This window comes from Passer domesticus, chromosome 2, assembly GCF_036417665.1.
Source record: "Passer domesticus isolate bPasDom1 chromosome 2, bPasDom1.hap1, whole genome shotgun sequence".
NCBI lineage: Eukaryota > Metazoa > Chordata > Aves > Passeriformes > Passeridae > Passer > Passer domesticus.
In genome coordinates, this window is record NC_087475.1 from 101,941,592 (window position 1) to 101,958,035 (window position 16,444).

Sequence of the window (16,444 nt, forward strand, 5' to 3'; positions counted from 1 at the left end):
AATTAGGTCTCTTAATTTCTCTGAAGCAAGATCCAAATACAGAAAAGAATACATCTCCCAGGCAGGGAGAAGTGGGGAATTAATTGCCTTTTTTTGGATGAGATCAGAGAAAGCTGATTTATGAAGCAAAGAGAAAGCAAAGTGCTTTTATGGGTAAAATGTTCCCTGCTTATTTCCTTTCTGTCAGACTACATTCCTCCCACGCTTCTGGCTGCAAGCTTGCTCCTTGGAAGCCTGTTTAAGTATTTCAGCATGTGATGATTTAACTGGGCATGGATTCTGACAGATCTTTGCAAATAACATCACAGGAGTTGCTGGAGGTGACAGCCTAACACCGACTTGGGGCACGTTCAGGAGGACAAGGCTGGCAAAGAGAAACCCACTCATCCCTGTGTGCTCCCAGCCTCTGCCAGGGCCACTCTGAGCATCAGACTCTGGGAGACCTCTGGCCATCCGCTGAGGTGGGGTGTGCCTGGCAGCCTGCTCTATCTGCTGTGTCCCTTGGACAGATGGAGGAGACGTGGCACCGAGGGCTCCAGAGATGGAGCCCCACGGAGAGCGGGGGTGTTTGGTTGCAGCTCAGGCGGAGCGAGGGAAAGCAGAACAGGAGAGAAATCCAAGAAGTTGGGTGTGGAATGAGAAAGTTTCTGCGATTGAATTTCCACACACGAAGCTTTCAGCTCCTGCCAATGTACATATAGGAAGGGATGAACTCAGGGGAACTCAGGAGGCTTATTCCTACTAAGGGAGAATGTTGCAAACAATTAGCACTGAATTATAGAGTACCAGAACTACTCGTTGGACTTGTGAAGTGTTGATGGCCAGGTTGTGCTCTCTGCCCCGGTGCCTAGTGACAAAGACACCCACCCATGACAGATCAAGCTGCAAAGCTGCATCTGCTGCACCCACACATGCAAGTACAGCCCAGTTTTCACTAATAAAGGTAGGGGCATCAATACTGTCTGCACTGTCCAGAGGAACAACAAGTGGAACCACATTGGTGGAGCATGAATGTGGAGCAATTCAATGCACGGATGTAGGAGGTTTTGCACACCCAGCAGACCATTCTGGGGATTGCTGGAAGATTTTGGTACAACTGGCTCTCACTTCTGATCAGGCACTACCCTATTCATGAGGTATCAACCAGAAGGAACTCCAGAGTACCCCCAAGGACACCAAAAGGTCTAGGAATGGGAACAGTCAAACACTTGAAATACCTTCAAAGGAGAAAATTAGCAAAGGAGGTGAAATGAAATCAACCCCCTATGAAGTCAGGCAAAACAGGAAAATGTAGTTTAATAACTGATAATGATATAGAGAAGCCCCCACACTCAGATCCCAAACTGCGGTAGATTTACGGGGGGGGGGGGGGGGGGGCAGGGGGGGTGGGAGCTGGGGGTAGGGAAGAGAAAGCTGTACAAATTTACCTCTCTCCCCACTGCCCCCTCCTTTTTCTTTAAATCCCCACCTAGTCAGGAGTGCTCATTAAGGATAGCTCTCGTTTCCCTAATTAGCCTGCCCCCTTCCCTTCACAGGGCTCCAGACCTCTGCCATTCAGCAATAACAAGAATAACAAGAAACTCATTATTTTACAACCTGGGCTGGGGAGGAGGGGAAGAGGGAGAAGATGGCTTTGTGATGTGCTGCTTGGAGGAAAACAAGCTCAGAAAAACCTGGGTTGAGGGAGGAGTCCCTCCTGTTAGGGAGACCTTGTCTCCTCTTAAACACTCTCTTGCCCTCATGCATGCCTGCACTAGAAGTAATACTATAAGGAATGAGGATTTGTTTGGGGTGGTTTTTCTCCTTTTCTGCAGGCTCATTCTTGAAAGTTGTTTTTCTTTCTAGCAATCATACATACATCTACTTGTTTTTATGGGAAAAGTAACCTCTCGGGACCGTGACAAGGCATGAGCTACCCCAGCCCTGAGCTGGGGAGGAGAAGGTGGCAGCAGTGGCAGTGGGACACTCCATGTGTAATGTGGTCTATATTTGGCATTCGTCAGCATGAGAAGGCTGTGATGGTTTGCCTCAGGGAGGGCAGCAGAGGAAGCCTGGTCTCAGCCCGGCTTTCCCAATTCCCTTTCCCTCTCAGACGCTGAGGCTGTGCACGTGCACCCAGCGGTCAGCCCAGCTGTGCCCACGTGTGCGAGATGCCCCCTCCAGCCATGCCACCCTCCCTGCCGCAATGGCCTCTTTGCGACTTGGACACCTCCATTCTGCATCCTGCTGCTGATCTCCTCTGGAATAGCATCCTAGAAAACCTCACCAGCAGATGTTTGATTTCCAAAGCTGCTGTGGGGAAAAAAAAAAAAAAAAAGAAAAAAAAACACAAAAAAACCACCAAAGAAACCTGTGCCTATTTTACACCCATGGAGCAGAGATGGAGGGTGAGTGAAATGTCTCCCTGACAGACTCCTTGGGTCCCCATTACAAGGGGACATGTCATCATGTCATCAAGAAATGACCTTTCCTGAGTGTTGTGTTGTGTAGCATCCCACCCCAGAAGCAAACAAGCCAAGTCAGCACAACCAAGCATGTGTTTAAGTGTTGTTCTGGATGAGAGGAAAAAAAAAAAATGCTCACCACCTTGCAAAATTAGACCCACCCTGAGCATTTGGAATTAATTTTGTCAAAACCAGCTTATCATCTCCATAAATTGTCCACTCTGTTTTGCAGAGCTAAACATTTCAACATTTTATGCACATTACCAGTTGCACCATCTTTGCTCAATTTATGCCTCATTTAAATAACTTATTACATCAGATATAGGGCTTTTTTATAGCTCAGTTTTTATTCTCATACTCTCTTTAAGACTTTTCTAAGTCTTTCAAGATGTTCTTTCAAGCCCTCAGACCAAATTAAAACATCATTCACTGCAGCTTCAACACTCTAGCAGTCTCTCAGAGATCTGGCAAATACTCTGAAATACCTCGGAAGGAGAAGAAATCCCAAATAATGTCTGTCTTATCTTACACATTGACGTTTGAAGCATGAATGTCCGAAGCTGTGCCTCAGAAGTAGGTACAGGCATGTATGCAAGGGATCCTGAATTTTTCTGAGGTGACAAATACCCCATAATAATGTCTTGAGGGATTTACGATATCAATTACTTGGATTTCGCCTCCAAGCCTTTCTTACAAATGATGGTTCATATTGTTTTCTAAATTCATGTTCATGTCTTAACTCAGTTACATCTGCTAACGGGTTTGGATTGTCCTGATTGTAAATAGACAAACAAGTATGTATCTGTTGGGACTGAGATTTACTGTGCCAAACGCTTTTTAAACACTCTTCTCTTCCTCCCACAAAAAAAAAAAAAAAAAAAAAAAAAAAAAAAAAAAAAAAAGCCCAAACTCCCTAGATTTAGAGCAAGAAAAATTGTTTCAGCTGAAACTGTTTTCTTCGGGTAGGATTTCTTGTGCCTAACCCCAAAACTTTGGGCCACCTGAAACATTTATCAAACTGACATCAATTTTGCTGAATTATTTTAACTTAAAGAAAAGGAGCCCTCTCTGCAGGGATAAGAAACACCCAACCTCCTGCTTAGTTCTTCCCTATTTTTATGGAAGTAAAATGTCCCAGCATATCTGTCAGACTTAGCAAAGATTGTTGTTCAGCCTTTGGCTGTGATCAGCTTTCCCCCTCCCAAGAAACCTTTAGTGGGCACATGGGCTGGAGAGAAGGTGTGTTACAGCTTCATGGACAGCCTGGGCTGGTGAAGGCTCTTCCAGACTATGGAAACATTCAGGACTTTGCCTTTTCCTGCTGGTAAAATACAGCTTTGCTTTTTCAGTTACCATCGCCCTCTTGCCAAGATGGTAACTTGGATATTTTGTCTGTGCTGACCCTCCAGCTGTGGCTGGGACATGTCTTGTCCACAGCAGAAAGAGAGTGCCGCAGATCACACATCTGCTTTTACATCTCCTCTCACTTCTCCTGTTTCAAGCAGAAACACATGGCAGAGGATATCTGCATTACACCAGTGCATCTGGATTGCACTTGGAGGGGAGCCCCAGACTTGCTTCCAAAGGCAGACGATGGCTATACTGAAAGTAGTGGACATGGGAAGGACATGGCGTGCCACAGCTTATCTGGAGGCATGAGCGTGGTTGCCCAGGGGCTGATGGATGAAAAGCACCTACCCCCTGTGTTGAAGCTGGGCAGCACAGCTAGCCAGACACGTTCCCATGAGGCCAGAGTCATGCTTGTGCCAGTCACACACTTTTCATTTTCTCCTTAGTCCACTTGTTAATTATGTGCTGAAGTCACATCTGGGTGGACCAGTTGCGATCACAGCTGCTGGAATGAGAGGCAATCCCAGCAGATTCCACATGTCATGGAGGTGGAGTTGGAGGTGAGGGAGATCTTACCTTCAGGCAACTGCAGCCCTGGGCTGCAGGGTCACCTATAGCACAATGCCAGCTATGCTGTCTTTCACACATAAGAGCACAACAGGAAGTGAGGCGTTCCCAGCTGGGAAAAGACAATTTGCAACTATTCTGAGTTGTACTAGTTGGAACCCTCTTGTGAAAACAAACTGAGAGAGACGAGAGACGTCCCTGGTCACTATTGACTAGCACTGCTAGGACAACACAGGCAGCTTTATTTGGTGAGAGGGGGAATGGAGGAGAAAGCCCCAAATTTTCCTTCCGCCCTGCTCTGCTCCATCCCTGCTGCCCTGGGGTGCATTGTCCTGCTTTATCCCCGAGAAGCACGTGTGTCCGGTAGCACCACGGTTATTTTTAGGTGGACTTGGCCAGCATCCATGGTGGTGGTGGCTTTGGTGAGCTGGGAGAAGCAGACTTTTCTCTCTCTGCCTTTCAATGTTTGGAAACAGTGAGGCTGCCAAGGCAGCCTGTCTCCTGCTCTGCACTTCCAGCCTCTGGAAAGTGAGAATGAACCCTGAAAAGCCTGGCAGGCTGTCCAGGAGAGCTTGCCAGGCAGCCGGCAGCACCCTGCCAACACCAGTGGCCCTTTGCTGCCATCAGCCAGGAAAAACTGGGGCAGGGGGATGGAAAAGGGGAAGTGGCAGCAGAGGGAGAGGCTGGAAAATTGCACAGATCCCTCTTGGGAAGAGCCTTTTCATTTCCTGAGCCTGACTCTGCATTTGTTATGGATGGGAGCAGCAGGGGAGGTTGGAGCAGGGGGAGGTGGGGAAGAAAGAAGCATCCACCACAGTGGCTCTGGGATTTCTCGTACATGTGTTTGGGACTGGGTCAGTCTTGCTCAGGGGAAGGATGCTGCTAGCATTGGCCAGGCTTGGAGACCAGAGCAGTTTGTAAGTGACAATGCAGACAGCCTGGGCCAGGACACTTGTGGGCCTCCCCCTTGCCTCCTGATCCCTGGTTCGGCCATCCTTGGTGAAAAGGGGCTAGGACATCCCTAGATGGGACAGAATGAAGAGGCAAAAGACTACTACACCAAGGGATGCTGCAGAGCATGAGCATGGCTGTGCTGTGGGCAGCCCAACAACTGGATAATGGAGAGGTGTACTATGTCCCTGATGGAGCAAAGACCAAGGCTAACACAGTAAGCAGACTGCTCAGTCAGCTGACATTGACACTGCTATTTTTGCCCCAGCTACTCAAATCTCACCTCTGAATGAAACCAATTGTTTTCTTGAGAAGGAGCAGGAGGCATGTTTTTCTATCAAAAGCTTTGCAGATACCCTGTGCCTCAGCAGGAGCAGTTAGGCTCTCAATAAGGCAGCAGAGGCAGCTGGGGCTGAGGGACAAGTCTTTCTGAAATGCTGGCATCTGTTTCACCACAGACTCTTGTGGGAAGCCCACTCCATAGGCCAGCAGCCTCTCCTCTCCTGGCTGCATGCCAGGATAGCAGGTCCAGGGCAGTGTCTGGAGCCCCCTTTTTCTCTCAGAGCCCCTCCATTCCTGGCTCTGAGCTGTGCCACTGCCAAAAAGGCAAAGGAGTTCCAGTGTTTGAAGGGGAGGGAGAAGGAAAAGAGGAGGCGCAAATGCTTGCGTGCGCGTGTGTTTGTGTGTCTGTCTCTGTGTCTGTGTGTGTGTGTTGGGGGGAGATGGAGACACCGGGTAAGAATAGACTAGCTTTCAGAGTTTGGCTAACACCCTCTCCAGCCTCTTACTCAGCATACGCAGGGTCCCATGATCTGAGTAGCAGCCCCTCTCAAGCCATTGTGTGCCTGACCTGCTTAAATAAACGGTGTTATTTTAAGCAAGGGCAGTCGAGCATTTGCCTAAGGTCCTTCTCTTTCTTGCTCCCTTTCTCCTGTCCTCATTCCCCCTCTTTCCCGCTGCTTCAGTTTCCCCTCCCACCCCACTTTCCTTTACACAGCACGATTAATCCATCAAACCGAATGGGGGGGAGGAGGAGGGGCAATGAGCCCGCACTCCACTGAGCACTGAAGAGGCCCCCATTCATGGGTCAACAAAACCAGGGAGGACTCTTGGACTTAATCAGCCAAGGAGCGCTCCAGCCCTGGAGACAATTAACATCAAAGCAGTGCAGGAGAAAGAGGAGACGGGACAGCCAGGAAGCTTGGAAACCCACACACAAATCCCGATTAAAAAGGGAGGGAGGTTAGGGAGGAAGCAGAGGGAGAGAGGTTGCTCGGCAGCATGCGGGAGGAACTGATCCATGCCTGTCTCCAGGAGGGGGAAACTGAGGTGCGAGGAGGAGGCAAGACTTGCTTGAGGCTGATGTGTGGGGCAGCAACATGGGCTTGCTAAGGGCAGGGTCCTCATCACCTGAATTCTGCTAAAAGTCCCTTACTGAGGCTGCCCTGGGGTAGGAACCCGCATCCTCAGCAGCTGTGGCATGTATCCCTTACACCAGCTGAAGTTTCATGGATGTCAGTGGGGCTAGAATTAAGAAGCAACATGTGGCTGGGTGTTCCTAACCTCCCACACCTCATTTTGAAGGTTGTTTCCAGCAGTCTTGTCACAGTATTGTCACGATACACATAACTGAAAAAACTCAATAATACTTTATTGTTACCTTTGGGCACTACATCAAAGACTGTGTGCACCTAAACATAATAATCATATTTTGCCTTAGTACCAGATGGTCACTTGGCTGCTAATGTAAACTGGCAGTGGTCCCATTCAGTCCTGGGGAACAGCAGGGGTCTGTGGCAAGAGCCTGGCACTCAGGTTGCATTGCCCATGGGGAGGGACAGCCAAGCCTGGAAACTCTCCTTGCACTGGAGCCTGTGGTTTAATTGCTGCTTCCTTTGGAGAGAAAAGCGGCAGATGAAGTTATAGGTGAAGAAGCAACAGCTCCTGCCCCCGTGGCTGTGGGCCCCCACACGCACAAGTGCGCTGAACCGAAAGAAGGGGGTTGCACACTGCTGGGAGGAAGGGTAATGGCAAAGGAGGCTGCAGGGCAATTTTCCAAAACTTTTGCTGCACACTTCCCCCCTTCATGGGCCTCACTCTGCAGAGATCTTTCCACACCTCGGGAGCACCATGAGGAAATGTTAGGCTGCTAGTGAGCTGTTGCAGTTGCAATTTACCATCCTCTTGAGTTACCGTGGGATTATTGAATGGAAAATCAGATCCATGCCACAGCTTGCTAGCACATTCCCTCTTCTCAGCCCCAGACTGTTACGATGTCTCGTCTCCTCCACAGATCTCTGCAACAGGTAGTGCTGTTGCCAGCCTGTATCTACAGCTGTGCTGAGTTCTTACAGTCTGTGTGTCAAAGTGTCAGCTATGATGAGGTTTGCATTACCTCCCCTACCATCAAACTGACAAAACACCATGGAGGTGCCAGAGCTCTCCTGGAGGGGAGCAGGGTCTGTGGACGCTGTCTCATTAAACGCTGGCATCTCAGGTGTTCAGAGAGCAGAACATATGGTACATGTGGTGACTCCATTGGCATTTCCCCTGACTGTTCTTGCCTGTTTGAACCAGTAAAATATCTGGGACTGCGACTTTCTCCTGTGGTGGGAAAATATAAATCCTTGGAGCTCAAAAGTCGGCACAAACCCACTTGATAAAAGTATGTAGAGTGGAGTGCACAATGTGTCATGATGGTCTTAATGCCTGATTTGGGGGAAGGGGACATTCTGGTTCATGGCTTTTGAGAAAACTCTTAAGAGGTACAAATCCATTGAAGACCATGAACAGAAATCATGGAAAACAGAGTATAGAGACCTGGAAAAGCTGGACAAAACCATTGCCACCAATTCATATGTTTTTCAATGTGTAAATGTTTGCTCCATCCTTCTGTATACTTGAAGCCCTGATCTACACAAGTGTCACTGTTCAGGGGCCAAGCTGACAAGCTTTCCTGATGCTGATCTATGTAGCTTTGAATAGGGAGTGAATATCCCTGGGTACAGGGAGAGGGCTAAGTGTATCCTTCAAAAAGTGGGACCCTGAATGATAGGCTTGGATCAACATCAGGGCCCTGAGCCAGTTGCAAGTAGTGCACCAGGTTCTGCAGGAGTAAGGGCTCTTTCCAGAGGGGCTGGGGCCACAGATAGAGCAGGACATGAGTCAGGTCCCACCACCTCATGAACACATAGGTAGCAGCATGGGCAAGTCCACGCAGACAGTTATTCCTCACGGGAGAATGGAGAATTTGGAAGCAGCCCACATTTCACACCACTAAAAATCCTTGTCCTGCAGGTTGCTCTGGCTGGGTTTGATAGTCACACAGCAGCTCTGCACAGCTGGGTTCATGGCTGGCATTGTTGCCACCATGGGCAGACAGGCGCAGAGGACGTGAGGGAGCACCAGCACGAGGGACCAGCTCTGGGTGTATCAGTTCCATCTTAATTGCAGCTGTCTGGTTGCAAGGAAGAACAGGAAGGGGAGCAGAGAGCCAGCCTTGGCTTTTGTTTCATGCACTGAACTTTTGGGCTCCTCTGTCCTTTCTTCCACCCCCCTCTTTTGCTCAGATACAGCCACTCACATGCTTGCACCACACTCACTCGTGCTTTCTTGTTTTGTCCTGTCATGGCCCTTCTCCAAGAGCTTGGAGCGTCTCTTGAAAAAGAAGGAAAGGGGGAGAGGGGCTTGCGTGGAGGTAAACCACTATGCAGCGCATTCCTTCACTTTCCTCTCCTCTGTGCTCTCTCCTGAGCATCCCTCCCTTTTCCTCAGCAGGTACCTATGGAAAGTGACACTGTCAACAAACCCCCAGCAGGATCAGCCTTTGGTCATGCTCAGGCAGCTGGTTCCCATTAAGTGTTCTCAATCGTGGAGAATTCTTTCTCTCTCATCTGAAATATTTTATTATTGCTTTTCCTTTCTTTCAGGTTCCTAAGGAGAAGAGAAGGAATTTGCACGTGTGTGTGCAGTGAACTAAAGGAAGGGAATTTAGAACTCAATCTTACCATGCTCATGTGGAAGGGTATGCATTAACCAGCTGCTGTAACATTTATTCTTTCTTACACACCCACTGAAGTATTGCTCAGATTTTCAATCCCCCGCTGTCTCAGGTGGAGTCCCCAAGAATGAGATACGTTCTGTTTCCTGAGCGTGAGCCCCTCCATCTGCTTGGCTGCAACTAAGGCAGGCCAAGATTTAAACTGGGTTGGGTTACCTGCAGTGGGAGGCTGAGAGCTGTGGCATTCCCATTTTGCCCAGGTGCCACTGGTTTTGGAGGCTAAGAGGAATTACTTTGCTGGGCACCCACTGCTGAAATTACTTTTTCAGCACCCCCTCTCCTGAGCTGCCACATGTAAGACCACTGAATTTAACACATGTAAGCCCACTGAGAGTTTGGAGACACAGTCCTGGGGAAACACAACAGGGCTGAGACATAAAGCTTCCCAGGTGCAAGAGAAGAAATATCTCTCATTCTTTTCCCAGGGCACCCCAGTCTTACCCCTCTACCTTGCATGGTGATTCTTTTGGCCAGCAAGTTTTCTCGTTCATGCTGAGCACAGACAAGTGATTTTAAGCCTGAGGCACCTACTTGTTAGGTGACTCCTCCTTGCCTGTAGTTCCCAGAGCTGTCACTTCTTGCTGTGGAGCTCCTGCATTCTGGCACCTCCCACAGATCAGAAGCCACCTCGCTCCATACCTCAGATCCTGTGTGGGGTGGACCATCTCAGATTGCCAAAGTTTGCCACAGGCTTCCAGCACTGTAGAAACTTCCAGTTTCTGTTGGGAGATGCTGAAAGGAGCAGTAGGCTCTAACAAGAAGGACTATGGATTTGGGTGGTTAGTAGACAAAGAAGGGCTCCTTAAGAAGAGAAAAATGTATAAGACTCCATAAGCCCATGGCATTTCTAAGACTGACTCATGGCCTAAATGGCGTAGCTGATCCTAGGGCTTGTTGCTGAGCTGCCTCAGCTGCAAATGACAGAATGGGTTATGTAAATTTTCCCTGGTTATTGTTCAACCTCTGTTGCCTTTGAAAAGACAAAGAACACATGAAGCCCCCTGCTCTCTAATGACAAAATGCCTGCACTTGGTTTTCTCCTCTGGAATTTCAACTCTTTCCCTCTGCTGTTTGTTTCTGCCCTGCTGCCTGGGTGTGGCCTGGTGTGATGCCTGCAATCTTCCTCCTGGGACAAGAGACACGTTTCTCCTCACAGCTCATTAGTAGCAACCATCATATCATCTTCAGTCATCTGAGAAAGTGTCCTCATCTTGCTTGCAACTGGCTTGCTAACAATCTCCCCGCTGGGCTGGATGGCAGAGAATCCTGCAGCTCTCCTGCCTTAACATGGACACATGTTAAGAGGACACGTGAGAAACAAATCAATCCCAAGTGCTTCGCAGTAGGGATGTAGTGCTGGAAGGGATCTCCTATTTTACCATGTCTTGGCCTTTGCTATTGTCAGCAATCACATCGTGCAATCTTCTGCACAAATATGAAGATCCAAACAATCCTAATAAGTTTTAAGATTCTCCCACTACCCCAATTAGTAGACTCTTCCAGAACTTGACAGCTCTGAGGCTTAAACCATTCTTCTTATTTCCAGTCTCAATTTATTCCTGGCTGGAGCATGTCCACTTGTTCTCGTGCCAACATTGTTCCAAGGCTTAAATAGCTCTGCTCCCTCCCTGGTGCTTATCCCTCTGATATGTTTACCAAGAACAATCATATCCATTCTCAGCCTGCATTTCACTGGGCAAAATAAATCAACAGTCTCCTGCCTCTCGATAGGCACTCTCTTCCCCTGACCATGCTGCTAGCCTTTGTCTGCATCCCTTCTCAACATTTCCCTTTCCAGTGCAAATGGTGAGAAATGGGAACCATTCTCCATCACCTGTGTTCTGAATAAGGTCCTGAGCAGCGCTCCAGTTTTTGTGGGTGTCCCAGTGGCAAAGAAAGTCTGAGTGTGGGGATTTTTATAGGCACAAACTGTTTTTCCCAATGGATTCTGGTTTTGACCCTTGAATGCTAAGTAAAGTAGTGCCTCATGGCAGTATTTTGACACTACTTACGAGCCAACAGCCCTACTCTGCTCTGAAGCTGTCATGCATACTCTTGGTAAAGCATGCAAGACTTGCTCACAGAACTGTAGGGACAAAGTCACTCTTGAGGTTTTGACTCATTTGGTGGCACTAGCTGTTGAAGTTGAGTCTCTGATTTCCCAGCATAGCGAGGCACCCTGAGCTGTACCACTGGATAAGCTTAGCAGAAGATTTTGTTATCTGGTGGTTTTCTTACAGTGCAAGAGGTCTACGTAGGTTTTGTCAGTGATGCTTTCCTGGACATTCAGAATTCCTGTGAACAAGATATTGAGAGGCCCAAATAAATTACCTGTGAGTGTGCTTGTTTTCATAATTTAGTGTGTATCTGACCACTTAATTTCACTTATAAAAAGTGTGCAAAGTGCACATGACAGATTTTTGGGCTAGGATATGCCACAGTAGAAAGAAACAAATAGGTCTACATTTCAGTTAAGCCAAACCTGGACTTCAGGAGAAAATAAACCAACCAGTTTGGGCTCCTCAAAGTATGAGAACTCAGCCATGCTCCTAATTGTCCCTGACAGCAATTTTACTGACATCTGTCCTTCAGTTTAATTCAGTTCTGTTCTGTAGATCTGAAACAACACTTCTTTTATCTTGGTGAAAATCATGTTTTGATTTTGCTGAGTTCCAAGATCTCAGCAGACACATTTTGTATAGAAGCAGCACAGCGGAGTGATTTCTCTCTTGATGGATTGACTCCCTGCTTGAGAAAATGTGACTCTGGCATAGCACCTGTGCCCCAAACTGATTTGGTTCCTTCTCAGTGCCAGACAAGTGCTGGTGTTGTAACACAGTTTGTGTCCTTACAGAGAGGCTGAGGTATAACAGGGAAAAGATACTCAAAACTTAAATGGCTTCTTCCCTTCACTAAAGTATTTTGTTTCTGAAACCAAAGCACAGTAAATCAAGGGGTTCTGCCTTAAATGAACTTCAAGTGCTCTTTATTTTAAAAAAAACAAACAACCCCCAAACTAACCAAATCCCCAAATCCCAAAAAGGAAGAGGAGGAGGAAGTAGATAGGACCTCAGAGAGGATTCATAAATCACGTTGCCATGGACCTGATTCCTGCATTCAGCCCACCAGGCAAAGCGTAGCACCATAATGGGACTGATGGGCCATGTGTGCAGACAGAACACAGCTGACTTGGAGGAGATGTGCTCTCTCTGGCACATAGAGCACATGCTTGGTCGCTGCTGTGGCCTCACTCGATCCCCTCCTGCCAAAATATAAACAAGCCGGATCAAACCTGTCATGGGCTTGAAGTCTTCAGCTCTCCCTTTATTTTAACGTGCTGCACATGGTCTGGTTTCCCAGCATTTAATGCTTTGGCATAGTGCTGAAAACCTGTTAATTCTTCACTTCTTGGACTGTGGCTTCTCGCCTGGTTGTCCAGGGTGTGCCTGGACCCCAGGCAGCAAGAAATTGGAAGGAGGGGAAGAGAAGAGCCAGGCATTTCTCCAAAGCCAGACCTTGCCAAGATTTTCTTGGGAAACTTCTTGCAGAGCTGCCCAGAAAGCCCCAGGAGGGCAGCACCTGAAGTCCAGAACACCACTGCATGACACCCATGCCCTGAAGCAAAAGCAGCCAAGAGCTGAGGCAGCATTTGGGCACACAGAGACAGCGAGGAGCACTACGAGCTGTGGGGCTGGGCATGCCCATTCCCACATGGATCCAGAGGCACATCAGGCTGTGTGCCCATCTCCTGGGGCACAGGCTGGGTGCTGCCACCACTTTGCCTGCACACCGACTGCAGATGCAAAAGCATGGTCTGCCCCCAAATCCTCAATCCCAAAGCATCCTCATCCATCTCTAAGTATTCTGAGGCTTCTTCCTCCATTCTCCAAGCAACCAAAAGGTCACAGATGTTAGAAAGTAACAGCTCACGTGTCATCCAGTGGCCACACCTTCTATCTGGGAACAAGGGAAGTAGGTGGCAGATTAAATTAAAGTCCAGGTTTTTCTGTGGTTTCCCTCAAAAAATAGCTTCTCCTATTGCACTCCCAAAGCCTGAAATGCTTTTGTTGTCAGAAATGGCCTCAGGATGTTCACAAGGGTTTTCCTTGGTGTCCTTTGGTCGACACCTACAACAAGAATATTGGAAAGAAGCTAAATGTAAGTCCTAACTGTTCTGCAACAAGCTGCAGAGCACGTATACTTTTGTTTCCTGTGCACCTGGATACTGACCTGACAGTTTCCCAAGGCACTGATTAGTTCTGAGTCAGGCACCCCCCTTGCCTTTGGCCCCCCAGAGGCACAGAAACAGGCAAGTGTGATGTGATTTGGGCATGCCATGGGCATGCATAGGATATGATATTTTTCTTCTTTTTTTTTTTTCCCTATTCTTTTCTTTATTTGTCCTTATTTCAGGAGGAAGGAATCACTCTCATATGGACTATTTTGTCCTTTGTGTAATGAAAGGGAAAGACAAATAGGGAATTCCAATGGGTTTTGGGGCAGCCAACACCTGGGTGGTGCATTGTGCTTAATATGGTCTCCAAAAATAACTAGGAGCACAAAAGGGGAAAGATTAATAAGGATAATTAACTGGTTTCCATCTCCAAGTGCTTTGGAGACATGAGCTAATCAGTCTGTAGGCACATCCAAGCACACACAATGTCTGTAGTTTGCTCTTCTACTTCCTTACCCCTTCCCCCATAAGATTGCCCACCAAGATTCCTATCAGACAGAACAGGTCTCTTTCTGCCCTTTCTGTAGAGGCCTGACAGTCTTGCCTCCTCAAAGTATACTGTTTCCCTTGTCAGTCTGTCTACTTCCCTCCCCTGCTGGCCATGATCAAATTTCACTAAATGAATCACAGTCTAGTGGAAACTCCCTTCCATCTTTGCCAAGAATTGCAAAGTTGATGAAAATGGGACTCGGAGCCAAAGGCATTTTAGCACAGTGTCTTACCAGTTCCAACCAACTGGATTCCCACTGCAGTTGGTTGCTTCTGATTGTCCTGTTTCTGCTTTCAGCTTGGCACCTTTCCACCTGGAGCATCTTTCCCAGGATTATCATGATGATTACTTGACGCTGCAACACACCTCCAGGGCCCTCCTGGCAGCTGCAGGCTTCCTTCCACCCCAGTGTTCCCTGGTTTTGGGGTATTTTTTCTTCAATGAAGAGGACTTGTTGAGACCAAGTCCCTATCTATCCTGATCACTGGTGTGGGTTTAAACATCTTCTCTGTTCCCAGTTGTCTGGTGCAGTTCTGCCCTTTGAACCATCCTTCCTTCTCTGACAATTTCATGGCGCTGCTGGTTCTTCATGCTGGACCTTCATGGTCTAGCAGAGCAGGTACTCCCTGACTGACAACCACAAGTCCTCTCCCAGGTGGGACCTAGATTCTTTGTGAAACCCAAGGCAATGTTATTTCACTTTTCTCCACCAGTAAAATGAGGGTAATAAACTCCATTTGGGAAAGACACTGGATTTAGTGCTGGAGAGGTATCTCAAAATGGAGAGGAACCACTCCCAGTTCTCTCGGGGCTCTCCAGCACACAGAAAGGAGGTTCCTTCATGCCACCCTTAAGCTAACTCCCAAGGACTTAGCAACAACCTAGTTCTCAGGCCCAGGCTGAAATGCTGAAGCAAAATCTCTTTGTGTTGGTGTCATCCACATGTCCAGAAACAGACCTGTCCTCAGGCAGTTAAGCCTGGTGAGACATTGAGGAATAGTCCCTAGACATTTATGTGTTGATAGGAAGTTTTCCATCCCTGAGGCTCTGCAAGGAGGGCTCCATGCAGGACAGCATGCACAGTTCCCTTGGGGGCTCTCAGAGAGACTGCTGCCCTGTCTGGCTGCTAGCACAGCCTCCCCAGCCCAGAGTGTGGCTGTGACAGGCTGTACAGGAGCAAAAGAAAACATGTTATACACCATCTCTTTATTCTCCAGCCTTCATCTCCTTCTTGCCTTTTCTCTTCTGTCCCTTGCTTTTTCTATTTGTGGTACCTACTATTCTATTTCCTCTCCAAGCCTCTTTATTTTCTCATCCTGCCTTCTATCACCTCCCCAATCCCCTTCCCTCTTGTTTTCTCTCCTCTCCACCTCTGATCCACATCCACCCCAGCTGGCTTCTCTTCTGGAACCCACCAGGGATGTGAGACACATGCTTTGGATCAACAGAGAGCCACGCCTCAGCCCCCAGCTGGCTCACAGCTCTTGTATCCCAGCTTCCCATCAGGAGAGCTCAAGCCCTGACCAGTCTGGGAAGTGATAAAGCCCAGGTGTGCCTTGCTGCCCCAGTGCAAGGTTCAGCCTTCCCACAGGAGCAGGGAGCAGTACACCAGCACAGGCATGGGCTCTCTGACAGGAGAAGGCAACATGCCTTTGCCTCCCCCATCCCACACACCACCACCTAGCCTCGGGGAACAGCCACAAGCCCTTATCAGTATTGGGACCCTTGCTGTGAGGAGGAGGGATCGTTTTCCTTTCTGGGTCTCCCTGCTCTTCCTTTAGCCCTCCTGCTCTCTCCTTCCCTCTCATCCATTTCCTTTGACACTGGTCTCAGGCCCTCTGCCAAGTCTCAGATCCATTAGCGAGGTGCCTTGCTGACTGAAGCACAAATCAGGACAGATCCGGGTGCAATTAGCAGCTTCTAGCACCTCATCTGGAAGGCATTAGCTTGGCGTTTGGGGGAGGGCGTTATGGGTTGGGAGGAGAAGAGGGAATGGATACAAATGCCAAACAGAATAAATAACCACTATTTCTACCACTCCTAGGAACAGCCATCAAGCATCCTAGAAGCATGAGCAATGCATGAGTACGTGCAATAACCATCTGTGGGGGACACAGTTACTGTACCAAGCTGGTGTGACCCATAGACCTTTCCTACTGGAGGATGTAGTTATCATATCCAAGAAGGTACTTAGATGGCATGAAGGTATGCACTTAGCCACAGCTTGTGGGTGACATCCCTCCTGGTTTTCCCTCACAAACAAAGGCTTGTGGTTATGGTGTCTGTAAGTGGACTTGGTCTACTTTGCCTTCCATCTGGCTCCCAGTGCATTAAAATAACTGATAACA

The 16,444-nt window shown here is 48.2% G+C and overlaps 1 protein-coding gene across 1 annotated transcript in view; it reads left to right on the forward strand.

The window, feature by feature from the left end:
* LOC135294605 (protein spire homolog 1-like) overlaps positions 1–16,444 on the forward strand; it is a 70,441-nt gene extending 53,997 nt beyond the window's left edge. Inside the window, exons 14-15 of the mRNA XM_064410108.1 lie at positions 9,242–9,336; positions 16,141–16,444. Coding sequence (XP_064266178.1) covers positions 9,242–9,336; positions 16,141–16,181 — 136 coding nt within the window. The 3' untranslated portion in view covers positions 16,182–16,444. The remainder of the gene's footprint in view (positions 1–9,241; positions 9,337–16,140) is intronic.